We start from the raw sequence: 22,157 nt of genomic DNA on the forward strand, positions 1-22,157 counted from the left end.
CATATGCTGCAGAAAAGGAACTGACTTGTGGGGGTGTCCACTGTCCTGTGACCTCCAGGTTGCACCCACCACTCCCCAAAGCAAATTAGTGTGGGGTTGTTTCTCTGTAAAGGCTGAGCAAGAACAAATATGGGGCAGACATGGGTCAAAAAGTTCTCTCTCGGCCGGGTGGTGGTGGCACATGCCTTTAATCCCAGCACTTGGGAGGCAGAGGCAGGCGGGCGGATTTCTGAGTTTGAGGCCAGCCTGGTCTACAGAGTGAGTTCCAGGACAGCCAAAGCTATACAGAGAAAAGCTACAAAGCTATACTGTTTTAAAAAGAAGAAGGAGGAGGAGGAGGAGGAGGAGGAGGAGGAGGAGGAGGAGGAGGAGAAGAAGGAGAAGAAGAAGAAGAAGAAGAAGAAGAAGAAGAAGAAGAAGAAGAAGAAGAAGAAGAAGAAGAAGAAGAAGAAGAAGAAGAAGAAATAGAAGAAGAAGAAAAGTTCTCTTTCTTGGTCTGGCATTCCATTTCTGAATCATGCACTCTCTAGGAGGGCCGGGATCACTGGCTAAGCCTGTGGAGGAAGAGATGACACCAGATCTACAGATCTATCCAGACCTTGCCCCCCCACTTGGGGCCATCTCTCCCAAAGGCTAGTTTAGACTTTGTTTCTGTTTGGAAAAAGGTCCCAAGCCAGAACATGGAGACCAATGTTCACAGGAGCCTTCCCAGTGACAGCAAGTGAGCCCCATACCATTCCTAGCCACCCCTTCCTGAATGAGTCAGGGCCACTCAGTCCGGGGACAGCTGTGGCTCACCTTACATGAGCTAAATTGGGAACTGGAATGTCACACGGATGCCCCTTGTGTCCCCACCCCCACAGTAATGTTAATCTCTCTAGGGAGGAAGGGACAAACAGTGCTGCCCAAAGAGTGACCAAGAGGGTGGTTTGGGGGGACAGGAGGAGAATTTCACAGGGCAAGATAAAGCTACAAGCGCCTGGTGAGGGTTCTGAGCAAGGAGTGTAGACAGAGTGTCTGGAAATAGACAGGGGTGAGAGGAGCTGTTAGGGGAAGGGACAGGACTCTTCCAAGAGGGAGCAATAGCCGGGATCCCAAGAATCCAGTCAGCCTAAACTGACCGAGGAAGGGTGCACAGGCAGGGGAGAAGGCCAACGACAGGGCCACAGCGAGGCAGGCTCCAGAGCGCCGCGGGATGAACTTCACGGTGGGTTTCAAGCCGCTGCTAGGGGATGCGCACAACATGGACAACTTGGAGAAGCAGCTCATTTGCCCCATCTGCCTGGAGATGTTCTCCAAGCCCGTGGTGATCTTGCCCTGCCAACACAACCTGTGCCGCAAGTGTGCCAACGACGTCTTCCAGGTGGGCTCAGGGAGGGGTGGGTTAGGTCACAGAGGGGGATGGGGTGGGTGCCCTCCGCTGGGAGGGAGGGGCTGAGAGGTAGGAGAGTCAGCGTGAGTCAGCAGCTGCCCTGAGGCTGGTTAGCCCGACCTGAGTCTATAGCAGCCAGGACCTGCAGAAACTGGAAAGGAAGAGAGTGGTCTTGCATAGGCTTTGTAGGAGCTTGGACTAGATTTCATTCATTTTAAGGCTTTGATTTTTTTTTTTTTAAAACTCTGGAGAAGAAATCAACGATATATTGAGATGTGTGTGTGTGCATATGTGTTGGCTAGTGTGGCTACCAGGCCTCAACTTGAAAACATAAATGATGGAAAGAGAGAACTGACTCCCGAAAGTTGACCTCTGACCTCCACTTATATGAACACAGACAAACAAACAGACAGACACACACACAGTTTAAAATAATAACTGGGAATGGTAGTGTATACCTGTAATTCTGTAATATTCAATATAAATTCAAGACTACCCCAGACCTTCCCCCTTCAAAAGGACTTTCCAGACTGTACTAGCAGGCCAAGTACAGAGGCAGATAAAAAGCTGGCTGACTAAACAAATATAGAAATATAGTTTTAACGGTCAAAATTACTAAGCTTCCAGAACAAGTTTAACAATCCCCCCTGTCCCGCCTCACACTAAAAACCTCAAGGACAGACAAAATGAGAGTCACCCTATACAAACCAACCAATGTCTAAAAAGGTTATTGGCTACACCAATTAAAATAAGCCAAACTACCCTGGTGCCTATATCCGGCCTTTACCAAGGTATAAAAAATGTGTTCTTTCTTTGTTCTGGGTCTCTTTCCGGCTTGCGTGCTGAGAGGGGGTTCCCCAACATGTTGGATAAGTAAAATCCTCATGCGTTTTGCAATGATGGCGGCGGTCTCTGTGGTCTTTGTGAGTCTTTTGTCAAGCTACACTAATTCCAGCAGTTGGGAGGCTAAAGCAGGAGGATTGTCATCTTTTGGTTTTGTTTCTGAGACAGGGTCTCTCTATGCAACCCCAGCTGTCCTGTAGCTCACCATTCAAACCAGGCTGACCTCAAACCCACAGAGATCCTCTTTTTCTTTTTTTTTAAAGAATTATTTATTTATAACATATGTGAGTACACCATAACTCTCTTCATGCATACCAGAGGAGGGCATCAGATCCCATTTCAGACAGTTGTGAGCCACCACGTGGTTGCTGGGAATCGAACTCAGGACCTCTGGAAGAGCAGTCATTGCTCTTAACTGCTGAGCCATCTCTCCAGCCCCACAGAGATCCTCTTGCCTCTGCCTCCCCAGTACTGGGATTAGAGATGTCACCACCATTCTGGAAATCAATTGTCATTTTTAAAGTTAACCTTGATTACATAATGAATTCTGGACCAACTTGGGCTACAAAACAAGACTGTTTCAAAAAGTAAATTAAAAAATCTAAAATTAAAAATTGTCGGTAAATCTATGAGAAACCCTTCAATGCCAGCAGAACCGTGTGTATTCGAGGCAGAGCCTCTCTGTCCATGAGGGTCTGATTAGACACTGGGCCAGGGCAGCAGGGGTCTCCCCAGTTTCACTACTGTGATCCTTCCTCACCTGGTAAAGACTTAGAGGGTAGCTGATATTCAGGCAACTTACAGACACCATAACTCTCTTCATGCATACCAGAGGAGGGCATCAGATCCCATTTCAGACAGTTGTGAGCCACCACGTGGTTGCTGGGAATCGAACTCAGGACCTCTGGAAGAGCAGGCAGGCAGACAGACAGACAGACAGACAGGCAGACAGACAGAAGGCAGAAACAAAATTGTACTTCCCAGAAATGCCTGGGTATCTGTGGTCATGAGGCCAAGCACAACTAGGTGAAGTCACCAGGACTATTTTGTCCACACATTTCAAAAATAAAAACAAAAGATCTGGGCTCAGTGGTACATGGCTGCAAACCCAATCCTTGGGAGTTTAAGGCTGGCTTGGACTGCAGGAGACCCTGCCTAGCCAGCTAACTAACTAACTAACTAACCAACCAAATAAATAAATACATACACACCAGAGTCCTTTATACGTTCACAGGCTTGCTTTCCAGCTCTGTGCCTTTGGTGGAGCTCTGAGTCGGTTGTGACTGGATCAGAGGTCGGGGAGAAGGAAGGAATAGAACTCACATGCACAGACACGGGACCTCGCAGATATAACTTGGCTCTCTTGGTGTTGCAATCTGTGATAGGAAAATCAGGAATATGCTTCCTGCCAGGAGACAGGCTCTATGGCACATGCCTGGGATCCCAGCGAGGAAGGGACATCACAAGCTGGAGGCTAGCCTGGGCTATGTAGCAAGTATGCCAGAATAGGTGTATAGCAAGACCCTGTCTCAAAAGAGAAAAAAAAAAAAAATGTCAGGGGCTGGAGAAATGACTCGGTGGTCAAGAGCATTTGTTGCTCTCCCAACCAACTCAAGTTCATTTCCCAGTTTTCTTGTGGTGGCTCACAACCATCTGTAAGTCCAGTTCCCAGAGCTCTAGGCTCCCTTCTGATCCCCATGGGTACCATGCATGCAGGCAAAACATGTACACATAAAATAAATCTTTAAAAAAATAAAAGGATAAGAATTCTCCCTCCTCATCACAGTATGGGGAAATGAGATGAGCACAGGCTTCCCTCCCCCTCCTCCCTCCTCCCTCCTTCCTCCTCCCTCCTCCCTCCTCCCTTCTGTCTTAGGTGCTGTGGTTAACCCAGGTCCTTGTGTGTGTTAGGCATGCATCCTACCATTGACCTATACCACCAGGCCCACACAGGCTAGTTTTAAAATATTTATTTGTTATTAATGTGTGCATATGTGTGTGTGCACATGCATATGCATGCAGGTGCCCATGGAAGCCAGAAGAGGGTGTCAGACATCCTGGAGCTGGAGTTGTAGGTGTTTGTGAGCTCATTGTGTGGATTCTGGGAACCAAACCCTAGTCGGCTGAAAGAGCAGCAGTCAGCTGAAAGAGCAGCATATGCTGGCAACCGCTGGGCTGGTTCTCCCACCTCAACACAATGGATCGCCACAGTGAATCGTAGTCACTGAGAATAGGCCTCCAGCTTCCTTGGGACAGCATATTTAAAGGCAATGAATGGGCTAAGTTAGGACATCATGGCATGTCTGTACACCCCGTCTGTCCTCTGCTCTTTCACGGAGTAGCCAACACCCCAGAATTTCTCCTGCCATTGTCCCCTTGTATCCTCTTCAGGTTTTCTTTTATTCTGAGCATCTAAACATGCTGTTATTTGGCTATGAAGGCCTGAATTTCTTATCTTGGGCCTAGCCTGCATGTTGTTCTGACCCTGCCTCAAACCAATAAATAAAATAAAAAATTCTTTCCAGGTATAGTGGCGTACTCCTGTAATTCCAGTACCCATGAGGCTAAAGCAGTAGGAGTGTCATGAGTTCAAGGCCAGTCTGGGCTGCATAGCTAGTTCTGTGTAAGTGGCTATGCCTTGCCTACAGTCAAGGTTTTTCTTTTGGTTTGAATTTAGGCTAAGATATTTAGAAAGGGCACCCTTTTTATGTATGTTTGGGGACAAGCCCCGTGCAAGAGCAGATGCCGTAGCACACCTGTTGGTGTGGCCCAGGAAGCTGAGGTGAGAAGGTCACTTGAGCCTGTGAGATTTTGTTGTTGTTGTTGTTGTTGTTGTTGTTGTTGTTGTTGTTTTGGGGAGGTTGTTTGTTTGATTGTTTGGTTTGGTTTTTCGAGACAGGGTTTCTCTGTATAGTCCTGGCTGTCCTGGAACTCACTTTGTAGACCAGGCTGGCCTCGAACTCAGAAATCCGCTTGCTGGGATTAAAGGCGTGCGCCACCACGCCTGGCTGAGCCTGTGAGTTTTGAGACCAGCCTGGGCAACATACCGAGATCCTGTCTTAAACGAATGAGGAGTTAGGAGTTAGTAGAGGGCTTGCCTAGCATACACAGAGACCTGAGATTAATCCCAGCACCAAGCAAACTGAGGGTGCTGGCTCCCACCTGTAATCCCATACTCAGGAGGTGAGGTCAGCCTGGGCTACATGAAACCCTGTAGCCCCTCAGGGCTCTGAGATGGTCCTGTAGATATGGAGCGTCCTCAGAGAGCGAGTGGACAGCTTGGTCCTTGGTGCTTTATTTGGGGGTCTGGGGGAGGCTGACCCAGTTACCCAGCCGCACCCTGTCTGTTCCTCACAGCTCGGTCTGAGAGATGAGCATATTTCCTTTTTCACACGTTGCCTCCACACTTTGACAAGTCTAGGCATAATCAGATTGTCTGTTTTCTAAGTATGGTGACAAGAATAGGACTTTTAGTTCCTCATCTTCAAACCACCAAGGGAAAAAAGCCTTCAGAGCATTGCCTAGAAAGTTAACAGTTACGAACACGATGCCAGGACACCGCATTTAAATTTTTATGTGTACATTTTTGTCAAGCACCTTGGAAGTTTATAGCATGGAAAATGAATCTGCCACTAACTTCAGATCTTTAATTCCCTTTACTAAATACAAACAACCCTTACCATCCTCATACTTCTGAGAATCTTTCTAGAAAGCTCCATGCTTAGGTACATGTTTGCTCGTGGAGATACACTTACACTCAACCAATAGATTCTGTTCAGCTCCCCACCCTTCTTCCCCTTCTTCCCTCTCCTTTTCACCTTCTCCCCCTTCTCCCCCTCCTCCTCCTCCTCTTCCTCTTCTTCCTTGTATGTGTTTTGAGACAGGATTTCTCTGTGTAGCCCTGGCTGTCCTGGAACTTGCTCTGTAGATCAGACTGGCCTTGAACTCAGAGATCTGCCTGCCTCCCAAGTGCTGGAATTAAAGAAGAAAACTCAGCCTTCTTATTTTTTTTAAATTGTTCCATATCTATACATTGAAGCCACAGTATGTCTTTTGTCTTGGTTTGTTATACGGTTGTTTTACCTTTTATTACATATCATTTTTGGTGGGCCACGTGCATAAAAGTTAGAGAACACTTTATTCTTTATAGCGTCAGCTCCCCCCTCCTACCTTTACCTGGGTCCTGGAAATCAAACTCAAATCACTAGGGCTGTGGGGCAAATGCCTTTCCCTTTAGTTCTGCTGGCTCTATTTTTTGCCTTTTGAGACAAGATCTTACTCTGTAGCCCAGGCTAACCTTCTACCCTCGCCTCCCAAGTGTCTGATTACATATGTGAGCCACCACACCCAGCTGTGTTTTCTGTTTTGTTTTTGTTTTTCAAGACAGGGTTTCTCATATAGCCCTGACTGTCCTGGAACTCACTCTGTAGACCAGGCTGGCCTCGAACTCAGAAATCCGCCTGCCTCTGCCTCCCAAGTGCTGGGATTAAAGGCATGCGCCACCACTGCTGGGCGGGCTGTGTTTTCTGTTTGATAGAGCAGCACAGCGCCCTTTGTTATGACCAGGCCACAGTCTATTTAATCCACCTGCTAAGATGTTTAGTGTTAGCGGGCATCCACTGTTGGCCAGGAGATTGACTGCCATGTTCAGCTGCGGGTAGGTCAGTTGGTAAAGTGCTTACCTAGCACACACAGTGCGGGTTAGGTCAGTTGGTAAAGTGCTTACCTAGCACACACAGTGCTCTGGGTCTGACCCCCAACCCCACACAGATCATGTGTGCTACACACCTCTAATCCCAACACAGGAGAAGTTCAAGGCCATCCTCAGCAATGCAGTGATTTGGGTGAGACCCTGGGCTACACGAGACATTGTTTTGGTTTTTTTTTTCCCAAAGGAAATTATCGATCAAGATTAAAGATTTGAGGAAAACGTCTATAATCTAACCCTGACTCACCTAGCATAATTATCTTCATTTTTGCCTAACACTTCTCTTGCCTCAGTTTCTCCAGGGTTTTCATAAGCTAGATTGCCTTCATTCCCTCCTTCCCTACTATTCTATTTGGTTGCTGTTATAATTCTATTTAAAACTGTAGCTCTCTTTTTTCCCTAATCTGAAATAGAAAATTTCAAAATATGACATTAACCCCTCTAATTTCTCCCCCTCCCTCTCCACACCTGCACCCACTCAGCTACCAAAAATTTTGACGAGAGCAAAGCTGTTGGTATGGGAATTTGACACAAACATCTTCCCATGTGTTTCTGTATTTGTAAACTCTATTCACGTCCAAACTACTTTAGAGCAAGCTTTCAGTGTATTTTTGTATCTGCCTCCGCTTTGCTGTGGGCACTTGGTTCTGAGAAGCAACCTGTTGTCATTTAGCAAAAGACCAGAAGGAGCAGGGAGGAGGAAGGCCAGCTAGGGAGAGTTTTACATACATAGGGAGCTGTCAGAAGAGAGGCTTTCGGGACTTCGGCATTGCCCTGTGGGTATGAGCCTGCCTGGTGTGCAGAAACCCTGATTTTGATCCCCAGCCTTGCAGAAATGAGGCAGGGTGGTCCATAATTGTAAACGCTGTGCTCCCAGAACTTGATAGGTAGAGGCAAGAAAATCAGAAATTTCACAAGTCATCCTTAGCACTACACAGTGAGCTCAAGGCCAGTCTGAACTATTAAAGACTGTGTGTATGCATGCACATGTGTGGCAGAGGGAGAGGAAGAGGGAGGGAGAGGGGGGAGGGGAGAGAGGGAGAGGGAGGAGTCTGGGAAAGAAAGAAGAGCTCAGCTGGCTCTGCCCTTGCTTCAGCTGGTCATCGGGAATCACAGGCCTCCACTGAAAGGCCCAGCAGTCTGCTTCATTTTCTGGCCTTTTAAATTTGTTTGTTTTGATCCCATGTGAAGGACAGAGGTTGACACCAGATGTCTTCCATCATGGCTTGCTCTGGGTGATCACTTTTTTTATTTTGTTTTTGTTTTTGTTTTTTTTGACACAGGGTTTCTCTGGCTGTCTTGGAACTCACTTTGTAGACCAGGCTGACCTCGAACTCAGAAATTCGCCTGCCTCTGCCTCCCAAGTGCTGGGATTAAAGGCGTGGCCACCACCACCAGGCTGGGTGATCACTTTTAAAGCCTTTCTATTCTACTACCGGGGTCTTCAGTTGGCCCTTTCCTCTCCCACTTAGTCCCAGTGTCAGCAGTGGGCCCTTGTTTCTCAGCCCAGGTCTATATATGCCTTTCCCATTTTAGCTTTAAGTAAGAACTGGATTTCCTACCTTTCACCAGATGTCTTCTGTCTATTCTGTTTTTCCAATGTGACCTAGGCTCACAAAAGCCACAAGGCCATCAGGTTGGGAGTGGAGGTCTCCAACATTGTGCCTGGCATCCAAGGCCTCTTTCATATTAGCGTTCTCTGGGAAGCCGGGAAGAGGGCTACCACTGTGAGATATGTGCACATTTGCCAGACTGACTCCATTTATATAGCTTCTCTAGACAGACCACAGAGGGACCAGAAGGCATCACGCAGCCCTCGAGAGAAAGGTTCCGATCATGGTCGCTGCACCAAAGCCTTGAACGAAGCCTAGAATTCCTTCCCTTTACCATCCTATTCTTTGTTGGTTTGACACGGGGTCTCCTGTTTTTCAAGATGACCTTGAACTTCTCTTCCTTTTGCCTCCCTGTCCCAAGTGCTGGTAGAGGCGCGTGCCTGCCACCCCACCCACATCATTCGATGCTGGAGAGCAAACCCAGGGCCTTGTGCACATTAGGCAAACACTGCCAACTGAGGCTCATCCTCAGACCATCTTCTTCATTCCTCTTGTTTTCCATGGTGCTGAGGTTGGATCAGGTCAAGCACCAGTCTACAGAGCCGTACCTCTAACTCCAATCATTTCCTTTTAACTTTTTCGGGGAGAGGTGATGTGGCTATTTCATGCCCCGTGGCTCCCTGCGGTCATTTATTTTACGATGGATTTAAGACTGTGAGCGTTTCCTTTATGTTCACGTGTTGTTTTATATTTTGTTGGCGCCTTCACAGACATGATTCCATAGAGTGCTGTCATGCTTATCGCAGGGAGAGCACTGAATACTGGTCACAGTCACACAAAGGGACAGGGTAGGACATTCATCCAGATGTTCCATTTCTTAGGGTAATGGAATTTCCTCTACACATCATGTTGTTGGTATATGAAAATGTACTTTATGGGGCTGACTCTGAGCATGGAAGACAACTGTTGTGGCATATACGACAGAGCCAATTTCTTTTTTTTTAATTTCCTTTTATTTTTTTTAATATTTTTAATTAGGTATTTTCCTCATTTACATTTCCAATGCTATCCCAAAAGTCCCCCATACCCTCCCCCAACTCCCCTACCCACCCACTCCCACTTTTTGGCCCTGGCGTTCCCCTGTACTGGGGCATATAAAGTTTGCATGACCAATGGGCCTCTCTTTCCAGTGGTGGCCGACTAGGCCATCTTCTGCTACATATGCAGCTAGAGACACAGCTCTGGGGGGTGCTGGTTAGTTCATATTGTTGTCCCACCTATAGGGTTGCAGATCCTTTTAGCTCCTTGGGTACTTTCTCTAGCTCCTCCATTGGGAGCCCTGTGATCCATCCAATAGCTGACTGTGAGCATCCACTTCTGTGTTTGCTAGGCCCCGGCCAGAGCCAATTTCTTGATAAGTAAGTTAAACAGAAATGGAGGAGCAGATCTTGATAACTGAATATTAATTAGGTGGAGAGATCTTTTCCCAGAATAGAGTCTGTCATCTTTTTGAAGACTTCTTAAGGTTTTCATCAATCACCTAGAATCTAAAATTTCTACTTGTGATGAGAAAACTTAGGGACCTACACGCAGGACAGAGAGTAATTTCCTTTTTTGACCTATGAACCACCTAGCTTTCAGTCTGTGAAGCCCACAACCCCTGCTAGACTTGACCTTAGACAAAGGGCCAAGAAGCAATTTGTGGTTTCACTTCTTGTCTTGAGACAGAGTCTCACCACATAGCCTTGCCTGTCGGCCAGGATGGCATGTAACTTACAGAGATCTGCCTGCCTCTGCATTCCAGTGCTGGGATTAAAGGCGTCCAGTAGCACCACCACCTGCAGGCGATTTCCCAATTTTAAATACAAGCTCCTGTAGTCTCTCCCATCTCCTAAGCACTTTTTAGCCCCTCTTTCTTGGCAACCTGTCTATCCTGACTAAAAGCACGTGCCAAATGGCTCCTTCAGTATCAGACCCTGCGAAGTAACAGTAGCTCTCTATGGGGATCCCAAACCTTACTTTGTTGGTTCTTTTTTTTTTTAAATGGCACTCTAGCGCCCCCCAGCGCCCCCCACTGCTATTCCTACATAGTCTGAGCACTGAATTTTTTAAATAAATGAATGGTTTAATTTGGTTCTGTGTTTGATCTGCCTTTTCAAACTCCAAAGTCCCTGTAAGAAACTCGGAAATTATGTAGAAGTTGTGTGTGGTGTTGCACACCTGTAATCCCAGCACTTGGGAGGTAGAGGCAAGAAAATCGTAAATTCAAGTCATCTTCAGATACAAGCTGGAGTTTGAGGCCAGCTTGGGTTGCTCTGTCTAAAAATAAAAAAATAAAATAAAAGGAAAGGAAAGGAAAGCCAGTTGCTGTAACGCCCACCTTTAATCTCAGAGAGAAAGAAAGATAAAAGTAAAATGGGAACAGGAGGAGAGAAGTCTGACGAGCTGTACCTTTTTCCCAGACTGCATTGCTGTTGCCTAGGGACCACTGCTGGGATCGCAAGCATGTGCCACCATGCCCAGCTTTCCCATGGGTTCTGGGTTTTGAACACAGATCCTCAATCCTGTGAGGCAAGCATTTCAACCCTCTATCCCAGCTCAAGCCTTTTGTAGACCAGGTCTCTTAGACTCCAGGCTGGTCTTGAAATCCTGATCTTCCTGCCTCACGAGGTGGGTGCGTAGTAACCTGCCTGAACTTTCTCCACTGTCTTGTCAAAGTCTCTTGAGAATTAGATCAGGTTCTACAACATCTGAGAAGCCTACGGTTCCTGTACTCAGCCACAACAGGCCCTCAAAACTCCAGTAAAATGCCAACAGTGAATCCCATGTGTTTGAGATCAAGAAGATGAAGGACAAAGGGAGGGGCCCATTTGTCTTTGCTGTGAGCTGGGAGGCCCCTCTCTTCTTTTCAAGCCTTTGCTGAAACATGCTACATGAATGCCAGCTTTTTTTTTGTTTTGTTTTGTTTTGTTTTGTTTTTTGTTGTTGTTTTTTTGGTTTTTTTGAGACAGAATTTCTCTGTGTAGCCCTGGCTGTCCTGGAACTCACTTTGTAGACCAGGCTGGTGGCCTTGAACTCAGAAATCCGCTTGTCTTTGCCTCCCAAGTGTAGGATTAAAGGCGTGTGCCACCACTGCCCAGCGAATGCCAGCTTTAGTCAAGTGACTTAGCTCCCTCCAGGATGCACAGGCTTAGAGCTCACTCGCTACTGCCTCACTCATTTGGGTTCTAAATATTGATAGGTTATTGCATTGAGCAGGAAAAAAAAAAGCATGGCTCTCACCTAAAGGTTAAGAGAGTTTATCCTGGAAGTGAATATGAGTGACCAAGGCTTGGGGACACAGATTCAAGTTGTCCCAACATGTTCCAACATGGTGGGAGTTTCATGAAGGCTCTTATGATTTTTTTTGTTGGTTTTTTTTTGTTGTTGTTGTTTTTTTTTTTCGAGACAGGGTTTCTCTGTATAGCCCTGGCTGTCCTGGAGCTCACTTTGTAGACCAGGCTGGCCTCGAACTCAGAAATCCTCCTGCCTCTGCCTCCCGAGTGCTGGGATTAAAGGCGTGTGCCACCACGCCTGGCTGGCTCTTATGATTTTAAGAAGTCTTTTGATGACATTTCCATTATTTAGAGTGTGTGTGTGTGTGTGTGTGTGTGTGTGTGTTCAGGGTGGGGGTCAGAGGTAAACTTGTAGTTGTTGGTTCTCCTTCCATCATACTAGTCCAGGGGATAGGACTCAGATCAGCAGGCACCCCTTCTCCCTGGTTCTTATAAAGTATTTACAGTAGCAGAACCAAAAAGTTATAAATCAAGGCACTTACAAAGTACCTTAGTGGAGCTAGGCAGCAGTGGTGCACGACTTTGATCCCAGCACTTAGGAGGCAGAGGCAGACAGATCTCTGTGAGTTTGAGGCTAGCCTGGACTACATAGTGAGTTCTAGGATAGCCAGAGCTGCATCGTGAGACACTGTCTCTAAAGTAATTAATTGATTAAAAATAAAATATCTTAGTGGAAATATCAGGTAAGGAGGTTACAGCCAAGCACTGAAATCTCTGTTAACAGCCTTTGGGTACCATAGAATGATGTTTTTAAATTTTTGATGGGGGGGTTAGTGGAAGCTAGTGGTAATTCTATACATTACAGAAGGGATTTGCCTAGTAGTCACAGGGATAGATATTAGGCCAAACACAGAGGTGAGCAATGAATGGCTATTAAGAGAACTAAAACCAAGATAATTTGGTTGCAGGTCTGCAACATTGCAACATTCTAACTCCCACACTCATGCAAGGTCCCAGCCAGTTAATCCCCTGTGTAGAATCTTTATAAGGCGCGGCTTTCCACAGCTTCCAACTTCAGTTCACATGTGTGACCACACCCTTTAAACATTCCCTAAACTTGCCAGTGTTCATAGGATCCTAAGAGGAAGTAAGAAAGACAGGTTACCCGCCCAGTCTTCAGTAATCTCAACCCCACCTGTTCCAGCTTCACGGCTCTCAAGAAATCCCAAGAACTGTGTTTACAGCAATGCTCTCTGCTCTCCACAAAGAAAGCTGTCCATCTCGGTAGGGCCGTGTTTCCTGCCTGGCCACCAGAGAAAAGAATGAGACTCGGAGCACTTTTGTGCTCTGTGTGTGATGGAATATGGCCTCAGCCCCTAAGAGTCTTCTGATTCCACCTTCCTGTTGGCACACGTGGATTTAGAGTCCCCAGGAGCCCAAAATACTCACAAACATGCAAAGTCAGTGGTGACTACGGTCCCCACTGTTTTCTATGAGGTCACGAGTCTCTAGTCCAGTGGGTCTCAACTTTCCCAGTGCTGTGACCCTTTAATACAGTTCCTCATGTCATGACAACCCCCAACCATACAATTATTTCCATTGCTACTTCATAACTAATTTTGCTACTGTTATGAATCATAATGTAGTTATCTGTGTTTTCCATGCTCTTAGGCAACCTTGCAAAAGGGTCATTCAACCCACAAGGATCACAGCCCACAGGTTGAGAACCACTGCTCTAGCTGACCAGGTTGTTTTACCTTAAATAGAAGAATGTTCCAACAGCTGGCTTTAAGCGCTTGGGATATAGCTTAGGGATATTTAATAGTCACAAGCCTGGGTTAGACCACTAATATCACTCCCATGTCTCAAGTGAGCAGTCAGTTAGCAAGATGGACACTTGCTTTTCTCCAAAGGATACCCTCCTGAGACAATTGCTCGTGGTCACTCTCAATGTGTGTCTGCTGGGTCCTGGCTCAGAATCCACCCTCAGCATCATTCTACATTCAAACAGGAGCAAAGGAAAAGATGGGGAACAGAGGGCATGGCTTCTACTGTTGGGAGACATGACACTCTAAAACTGTACCAAGTCTTTGCATCCACAAATCCACAACACAGTCACCTGGCTATCCCCAGCCAGAAGCAGGCTTAACTCTATGGTCTTTATACCAAGGATCGTGCCATCTCAGGCAATCTCTTACTAAGGAACAGGGTCATCTCTGGCCATCTTTCAACTCTACTTCTCGCCAAAAATGATTTATTATTATTATTATTATTTTACATTTATTTACCTACGAGTGTATGTGAATGCCACAGAGTGTGTAGAGTCGGTGGGCTCTCCTACAAAGTGGGTCTTGGGGATCAACTCAGAGCATCCGGCTTGGTGGCAAGAGTCTTTATCATTGAGCTGTCTTACCAGTTCCAACAAGTGATTCTTTCCACCTCTCTGTAGACCAGCCTTCAGTGTTAATAGTTTTTGTCTCTCAGTTTCCAGGATGGACACCAGATCAGCTCTTAGTCAAATTCCATGAGCCTTTTTTCTGTAGCCAGCTTGACTTCTGCATCCTAAGCCACAATTCAGGAGAGGATTTTGATTGGTTGCTTCAGGTCACACTATGGTGGTGGCTTCAGAGTGAGCTGGGACTGGTCTCTAAGACACACAGTGTAAAGAGCCTCAGCTAAGCCGCCAGTGCCACCATGTCCAGCCTTTCTTTCTCTCCTTTTCTTTTTTAGACAGGTCTCATTCATCCTGTGCTGCCCTCAAACTCCCTATGTAGCTGAGGATGATGTTAGACCTCCTATGGAGCAGACCCGCCTACCTCTACCTCCCAAGTGCGCCACTCTGCCCCTGGGGATCAAATCTAGGGCAGCCTCTACCACTTGAGCCACATCCCGAGCCTGGCTGCAATTCCTCTGTCCCTGTTCAGCACTTGAGTTGTGTGACTCTTCCCGGGACTAAAGAGAAGCACTCTCATGGCTCAGTATTTGGGAGACAGAGGCAGGTAGTTAGACAGAGTGTTTGAGGCCAGCCTGGACTACATAAGACCCTGTCTCAGGGAGAGAGAGAGGAGAGAGAGAGGAGAGAGAGAGAGAAAGAGAGAGAGAGAGGGAGAGAGAGAGAGAGAGAGAGCCATAAGCCCAATACTTGGGAGGTCAAGGTAGAAGGATCAGGAATTCAAGGTTATCTTCCATTCACGTGGAGTTTGAGACAAGATTATATTATCTTGCCAAACATACATGCACATGTACATATGCACCACCTTACATGTGCTCATAAGGGTCCAAGCTGGAGGACACTGGCTATACTGCCAGTCTCTTGCCTACAGTTAGCATTCCTGTCAAAGCCCCATGCTGGACTCCATTGAAGATAGTGATCAGGCCTGGGCCAAAGTGAGGCTCTGTGTGCGGGGACACTCAAGGAGCTGAGCTGAGGGATGAGGCCAAGGCAGGAAATCGTCTGTCAGAGTGTTGTCTGGGGACACCAAATGCAGAGAAGACCTAATGTTCCCGTGTCAGCTCACCACTTGCCTTCCCTCACACCTCCTTACACTTCTAGTGTCCTGTCACCTGTCTTCTCAGGCCTCTAATCCTCTGTGGCAATCCCGGGGCTCCACAACGGTGTCTTCAGGAGGACGTTTCCGATGCCCATCTTGTAGGCACGAGGTTGTCCTGGACAGGCATGGTGTCTATGGCCTGCAGCGGAACCTGCTAGTGGAGAACATCATTGACATCTACAAGCAGGAGTCCTCCCGGTAAGATAGATGCCTGGCTGCTGGCCTCTCTGGAGGGAAGAGCCTGCACCCTTGGGGATAGAGGGGCAGTTTAGGGTTTCCATTGCTATTGTGGAGCACTGTGTTTGCCTCACACTCCCACATCATAGACATTCCTGAAGTCAGGACAGGAACTCAAAGAGGGCAGGAACCCGGAGGCAGGAGCTGATGCAGAGACCATGGAAGAGTGCTGCTTACCGGCTTGCTCCTCATGGCTTGCTCAGCCTGCTTTCTTATAGAACCGAAGACCACCAGCCCAGGGATGGCCCTACCCACAGTGGGCTCCCCCATCAACATCCCCCATCAATGGCTAAATAAGAAAATGCCTCACAGGCTGTCTATAACCCCATCTTTTGGAGACATTTTTTTGATTGCAGTCCCTTCCTCTCAGATGATTTTAGTCTGTGTAAGCTGACATCCCCCCAGCAGAGGGAGGAGGACAACAAAGGGGAAAGAAGACCTAGGGAGGAGGGGAGGCCTCCAGGGAGGCCCGACTTTGCCTCTGGAAACACTGTTCAATCTTACTCCCTCCTCCTGGTCTGGGACCAAAGTCTACCTCAATGTTCTTGACCTCATCAGCTCCCATGACTTCCTGTCCTGCGTGACATCTTTGTCCCCTGGAATAGATTCTTCCTGGGTCCAGGTCTCCTTTGAGCATCGTTTCTTCCCCAAAGTGAGAACGCTGTGTAAGTTTCCGACCACTGGTCACAGTCTGGCTCCCTGACAGTCGCTGCTGCCTTGCCCTTGATCCTCAGGCCACTGCACGCCAAGGCTGAACAGCACCTCATGTGTGAGGAGCACGAGGACGAGAAGATCAACATCTACTGCCTGAGCTGCGAGGTGCCCACCTGCTCTCTCTGCAAGGTTTTCGGCGCCCACAAGGACTGTGAGGTGGCCCCTCTGCCCACCATTTACAAACGCCAGAAGGTATCTAGTCAGGGAGGGGTCGGGAAAAGGGTTTAGGACTGGGCAGTTCTCACTGTACTTAGGTAAGGGGTGGTCAGGGCAAATCCCCAGCTCTGCTTTCTACTCTGCACACGACCCTGAGGCAGTTACCTGACCTCCCTGACCCTGACTGCCTTCTCTGGTCAGGCAAGGTGAAGACAATGGTTATGGCCACAGCATCAGCTAGTTAATATCTAACGGGAGCCACTTCAGGACGGTATCCACCAAAGGACCAGATACGCTCAAGAGTGTGAAATTACACAGCTAACTTCCAGATATGCTGAGATTTTTAAGATCACACCAGTTGGCCTTTGAGAGGAGAAGGGCATCCTAGGAAGGTGGGGATGGGGGGTGGTGGTGGGAGGTGGGAAGGGCAGGTCCAGAGAGCCCCTGCAGGCAGGAGAGATAACATTCATCACATGACCAATGCTGGCTCAGTACAGGCTAGAGATAGAGGCCATGCCGCAAAACCTGCAAAACATGTGTAGGTAGAGGTGCATTTAAGACTCCCCAAACCTCAGCTTGTGTTGAAGTCCCAAGATATCAAAGAAGTCGTTTATATCACCTGGTTCTTGTCAGAAACAAATGCAGATGTTAAGCTGGAAGAAGATGCCTTCAATGCAGGCCCTTAGATTAAGATCAACACAACAATCACAATGGAAGATACACAGAGAAATGGACCACATGAGTGCAATTAGCAGAAACCCTTCAAACCCTCAGGGAATTGAGATGTTGGAATTATTAAAGAACAGAAACTTGCAATGTACACGATGTTTTTAAGAAGATAGAATAATGTCAGGCATGGTTGAGCACTCTGTAAGTCTTAGCACTCAGGATGCTGGGTGCCCAGCCTAGACTACATAAAGAATTCTAAGCCAGCCTGGGCTGTATAAGGAAAGACCCTGTTTTAAAGAAAAATAAAGTGGGGCTGGAGAGCTCAGTGGTTAAGAGCACTGTCTGCTCTTCAGAAGGTCCTGAGTTCAAATCCCAGCAACCACATGGTGGCTCACAACCATCTGTAATGGGATCTGATGCTCTCTTCTGGTGTGTCTGAAGACAGCTACAGTGTACTCATATACATAAAACAAATAAATCTTAAAAAATAAAAAAATAGAAAAAAAGATGAAATAAAACAACAGCATCATCATCATCATCAACAACAACAAAAGGTAGAATTGGAGATATAGCACACTTGCCTAGCACAAAGCCCCGGATAGATCCCCAGAACTGAAAAAAAACAAAAGTGCAAAATGACCATGTAGCAGCAGTGGCCTGTTGTGGTGGCGAACACTGTAATCTCAGCTACTAGGGAGGCCAAGGAAAGAGGATAACAGATTCAAAGCCAGTGTGGATAACATGAAAAGGCCCGATCGAAGAAAAACCAAAGCAAAGCAAGCTGAACATAGATCTGACAAAGAACTGAGTGGAAACTAATAACTGTGGGAAAACCAGTAGACGGACCAAGTGATGGATTTCTCAGAAGAATCACTGAATGAAAGAAGAGTACAAACAAACAAACAAGTGAAAACAAAAAAAAAAACAAAAAAATAGAACGTGGCAGCACCAGGAAGAGGGAGGTGGAGGATGGGAAGGCCTGCACAGTCCTATTGGACTCCCAGAAGGATAGGAATTGACAGAAGCAGTGTTGTCTGAGTGGAAAGCCCTAAGACTCTTCCAGAATTAATGGAAGACGTGGCTCTCCTAACAAAGCATCCAGGCCAGAGGATGGTGTGTGGTGGGTGTCTAGAGAGTGTCACCTCCCCAGCCCTCTAGATCTTTGCAGATGTCCCCAATGATCGAGGTGAGATGAGAGGGGTGCCATTGTGGGTGGGGCTTCTGACTCTAAAGCTGGCCTGTGTGTGTGTGTGACAGAGTGAGCTGAGCGATGGCATCGCGATGCTGGTGGCGGGCAATGACCGTGTGCAGGCAGTGATCACCCAGATGGAGGAGGTGTGCCAGACCATTGAGGTGAGCTCAGGCTGGGAAGACAAGGGGAGCAAGATGGTCTGTACAGAGACCCCAAGATTCTTTGACTTCTGGTCAAGCTGGCCAAAGAGTTTCTGGACTCTAGCTCATGGTGGGTTGTTTTTAGCCAGCTTGTTCCCAGCACACAGCAACTCCGTAATGTCGGTCAAGTTACACTTTCCATGCTTTGGTTTTGTTTGTTTTTTTTACTACTATAAAATGGTGATGACCAGTGGCTGGGGAGATGGCTCAGCAGGTAAGAGCACTGACTGCTCTTCCGAAGGTCCTGAGTTCAAATCCCAACAACCACATGGTTGCTCTCAACCACCCATACTGGTGCGTCAAAAGACAGCTACAATGTACTTATGTATAATAATAAATAAATCTTTGAGCCAGAGCAGAGCCGTCCGGAGCGAACAAGGTCCTACAAAATTCAATCCCCAACAACCACATGAAGGTTCACAACCATCTGTACAGCTACAGTGTACTCATATACATTAAAGAAATCTTTTTTTTAAAAAATGGTGATGACCAGAGCGAGGGAGGTAGGATAGTATCAAGCTCCAGGCCAGCCTAAGCAACGTATGGACATCCTATTTCTAAATAAACTAGATAAGTTAATAATGGAGCAGGGTGTGATAGCCCAAAACTATAATGGCAGCACTCTGGAGGCTGAGGCAGGGGGATGTCTCATTCAAGGCCCACTTGATCCTGTCCCAAAACAAATAAGTGGGACCGGAGAGACCGCCCAGTGGTTGAGACAAGGCATTGCTATTGCAGAGTGCTGAGTTCAGTTCCCAGCATCTGCAGTGCAAGGCTCAAAACTGCCTGTAGCTCCTACCCAGCTCCAGGGAAATTCAGTTCCTCTGATCATCATGGGAGCTCACACCAAGCACAACATATGCCCAAATGAAAATAATACAAATAAAATTGTGGCAGTAAATAAATAAGCAAAGTAAAAAGACATCAATGTGGGAGGCATGGGGAGGAGGGGTTTATAGAGAAGGGAGGGAGAGAAAAGAGACTGGATGTGAGAGTAATCAATATATATATATATATATATATACACATATATATATATATGAAATTATCAATGAATAAATTTACTTAAAATTATATGATGAGAATTATATACTTATTATATATTTAACTAAATATATTTGAATAGTGTGGCAATATTTTCAGTAAATTAATTCTAAACATTTAGATTTATTGTTTATTTTCATTTATGTGTTCCTGTGTGTCTGTGTATGGACATGTGCACTTGAATGTTATTGCCCATGGAGGTCAGAGGAGCTTGCTGGGTCCTTTGGAGTTACAGGAAGTTGTCATTCGACATGAATTCTAGGAACAAAACTTAGGTCCTCTGCAAGAGCAGGAGGCACTAACAGCAAAGCCCTCCCTCTACCTCTCTAACCAATGTCTGTGTTTTAAAATAAGACTTAATTTCATATCAGACAAAAAATTACTAGTTTTTAAAATGTTTGTTTTTGAGACAGGGTTTCTCCATGGAGCTTTGGCTGCCCTGGAGCTCCCTCTGTAGACCAGGCTGGCCTCGAACTCATAGAGGTCTGAGCACCGGCTAAAATTCAATTAACTTTAAAAGGTGATGCTGGTAGTCACACAGTAGCCACTGATTTAATTTTCTTAACAAGGAAGTGGGAATTAGTGCAAGGCAGAGCCAGGGCCAGCAGGGAAACAACTTTGAAATTCTTTGTCATTCTTGTCATCACTGTGAACTGAAAACATCTGAGCTGGGTTCTGTGTCCCCAACTCAGGGTGTGACCCTAGCCAGGTCACTTTCCTTCTCGGCTTTTTTTAAAGTGGGGCGAGGACTAAAATTTCGTGCTCTCGAGCTCTGGGCATGCGTAGGCGAGATCATACTGCTGTGGTCTTTCAGGACAACAGCCGCAGACAGAAGCAACTGTTAAACCAGAGGTTCGAGACCCTGTGCGCGGTTTTGGAGGAGCGCAAGGGCGAACTGCTTCAAGCACTGGCCCGGGAGCAGGAGGAGAAGTTGCAGCGCGTGCGGGGCCTCATCCGCCAGTACGGAGACCACTTGGAGGGCTCCTCAAAGCTGGTGGAGTCCGCCATCCAGTCCATGGAGGAGCCGCAGATGGCTCTCTACCTCCAGGTTGGCGGAGAGGGAGGGAGGCGGGCCTGCAGGGTGGGTTGGGGGGGACTCAGGGCCTGGGGAGCGGGGATCAAGCTTTACCTCTTGTCACCACATAGGAAAAATCACTCTATCATGTTGTGCGCTCTCTCTCTCTCTCTCTCTCTCTCTCTCTCTCTCTCTCTCTCTCTCTCTCTCTCTGTGTGTGTTTCTGTCTCTGTTTCTGTCTCTCGGTCATTCTGTCTCTGTCTCTATCTCTCTGTATGTTTCTCTCTCTCTGTGTTCCTGTCTCTGTCTCTTTCTCTGTTTCTGTCTCTCGGTCTCTCGGTCTCTCTCTCTCTGTCTCTATCTCTCTGTTTCTGTCTCTCGCCCCCCCCCAACCCCCTTGAATTGGGATATAAATCCCTTCCTACCCCGCAAGATTGGCGAGAATCAGAATTGGGATTTTACCAGGGCTGGCCCAGTGCTCACCTTGGCCCTCCTTTTCTCCCCTGCAGCAGGCAAAGGAGCTGATCAACAAGTGAGTGGACTGCGCGGTGGGAAAGGAAGGGACCCTGTGGATTCTTTCCTTCTGACCTGGGAGGGGCTTGAGGGAGCGGGGTCCCTCTGCTGAGCCCTTGTGGCCATCACAGGGTCGGGGCAATGTCGAAGGTGGAGCTGGCAGGACGGCCGGAGCCAGGCTATGAGAGCATGGAGCAATTCTCTGTGAGCGTGGAGCACGTGGCCGAAATGTTGCGAACCATCGACTTCCAGCCGGGTGAGGGAGCCGGGAGAGGGACTGTTTAGACCTGCTGAAGGGGTACGAGGTGGGTGCTACGGCCAGAAGAGCAGGGGCTCCACCTCACTAGACCTGCCTTCCACCTAGGCGCCGCTGGGGATGAAGAGGATGACGACATGGCTTTGGATGGGGAGGAGGGCAATGCGGGGCTGGAGGAGGAGCGGCTGGACGTGCCAGAAGGTGAGAGTTGGACGAAGGTTTGGGGGTGAGGAGTAGTTACCAAACTCACGGTCCCTTGGGTGATTGCCTTCAAGGCAGACACCAGGAGCCTCAAAGCGCACCGCCTAGCGCTCTGAAAAGTGCACGTTTCCCCACGGCTTTGGGGGAGCCTGCAAGGTACCGTGTAATAGAACCCCCGCTGCCTGGGAGAGCGAGCTGTCGGGAGTGCCTTGTTCGTTTGGAGCACCCGCTCACCGGGCGGTTAATTCCCCCCCCCCCCCCAGGCTCAGGCCTGCACTGACCCGACTCTGATCCAGAGCGCACACCCGAAGCGGGAGCCAAGGGATGCTGAGGATCTGCGCAGAGACCACCGCGCCACCAAGCTCGGCTTCCCGCCCCCGGGAAGGTTCTCAATAAAGGACTCAAGTGTCCCACGTCCTCGGCTCCTTTTGCTGTCCACTCCTAGGCTCAGCTATAGAAGCAACCTCGCCATCGCTCTACCCTTTCTCAACCCCAGACCATCTGAAGGGGCGGAGGCGAAATAGTCCCTCGTGGCCATTCCCTTTACACTAGAGGTTGCCTCCTAAGCCGGAGACCCTGAAAGGGTATCAGACCTCCGAGTTCCGGGATCTGGCGGGTTGGGGGAAGGGCTCCCAGGAATTTAATAGGCTTCCTCTCC

At 47.7% G+C, this 22,157-nt stretch overlaps 1 protein-coding gene and 1 long non-coding RNA gene across 2 annotated transcripts; one reads left to right on the forward strand and one right to left on the reverse strand.

Moving 5' to 3' along the window:
• The first annotated feature begins 897 nt into the window (after positions 1–897).
• Trim54 (tripartite motif-containing 54) lies at positions 898–21,912 on the forward strand. Its single transcript, NM_021447.2, has 9 exons — positions 898–1,363; positions 15,328–15,500; positions 16,274–16,445; positions 18,336–18,431; positions 20,329–20,562; positions 21,039–21,061; positions 21,174–21,298; positions 21,407–21,499; positions 21,763–21,912. The coding sequence occupies exons 1-9, from the start codon at positions 1,196–1,198 to the stop codon at positions 21,777–21,779; spliced, it is 1,101 nt and encodes a 366-aa protein (NP_067422.1). The 5' UTR covers positions 898–1,195; the 3' UTR covers positions 21,780–21,912.
• Positions 20,042–21,723, reverse strand: Gm15469. The gene is made up of 2 exons (XR_003955738.1): positions 21,013–21,723; positions 20,042–20,588 (listed from the first exon to the last, which is right to left on the reverse strand). It is a non-coding gene; the product is annotated as a predicted gene 15469 (long non-coding RNA).
• Positions 21,913–22,157: the final 245 nt, after the last annotated feature.

The sequence above is a fragment of the Mus musculus genome, chromosome 5 (assembly GCF_000001635.26).
Source record: "Mus musculus strain C57BL/6J chromosome 5, GRCm38.p6 C57BL/6J".
Lineage (NCBI taxonomy): Eukaryota > Metazoa > Chordata > Mammalia > Rodentia > Muridae > Mus > Mus musculus.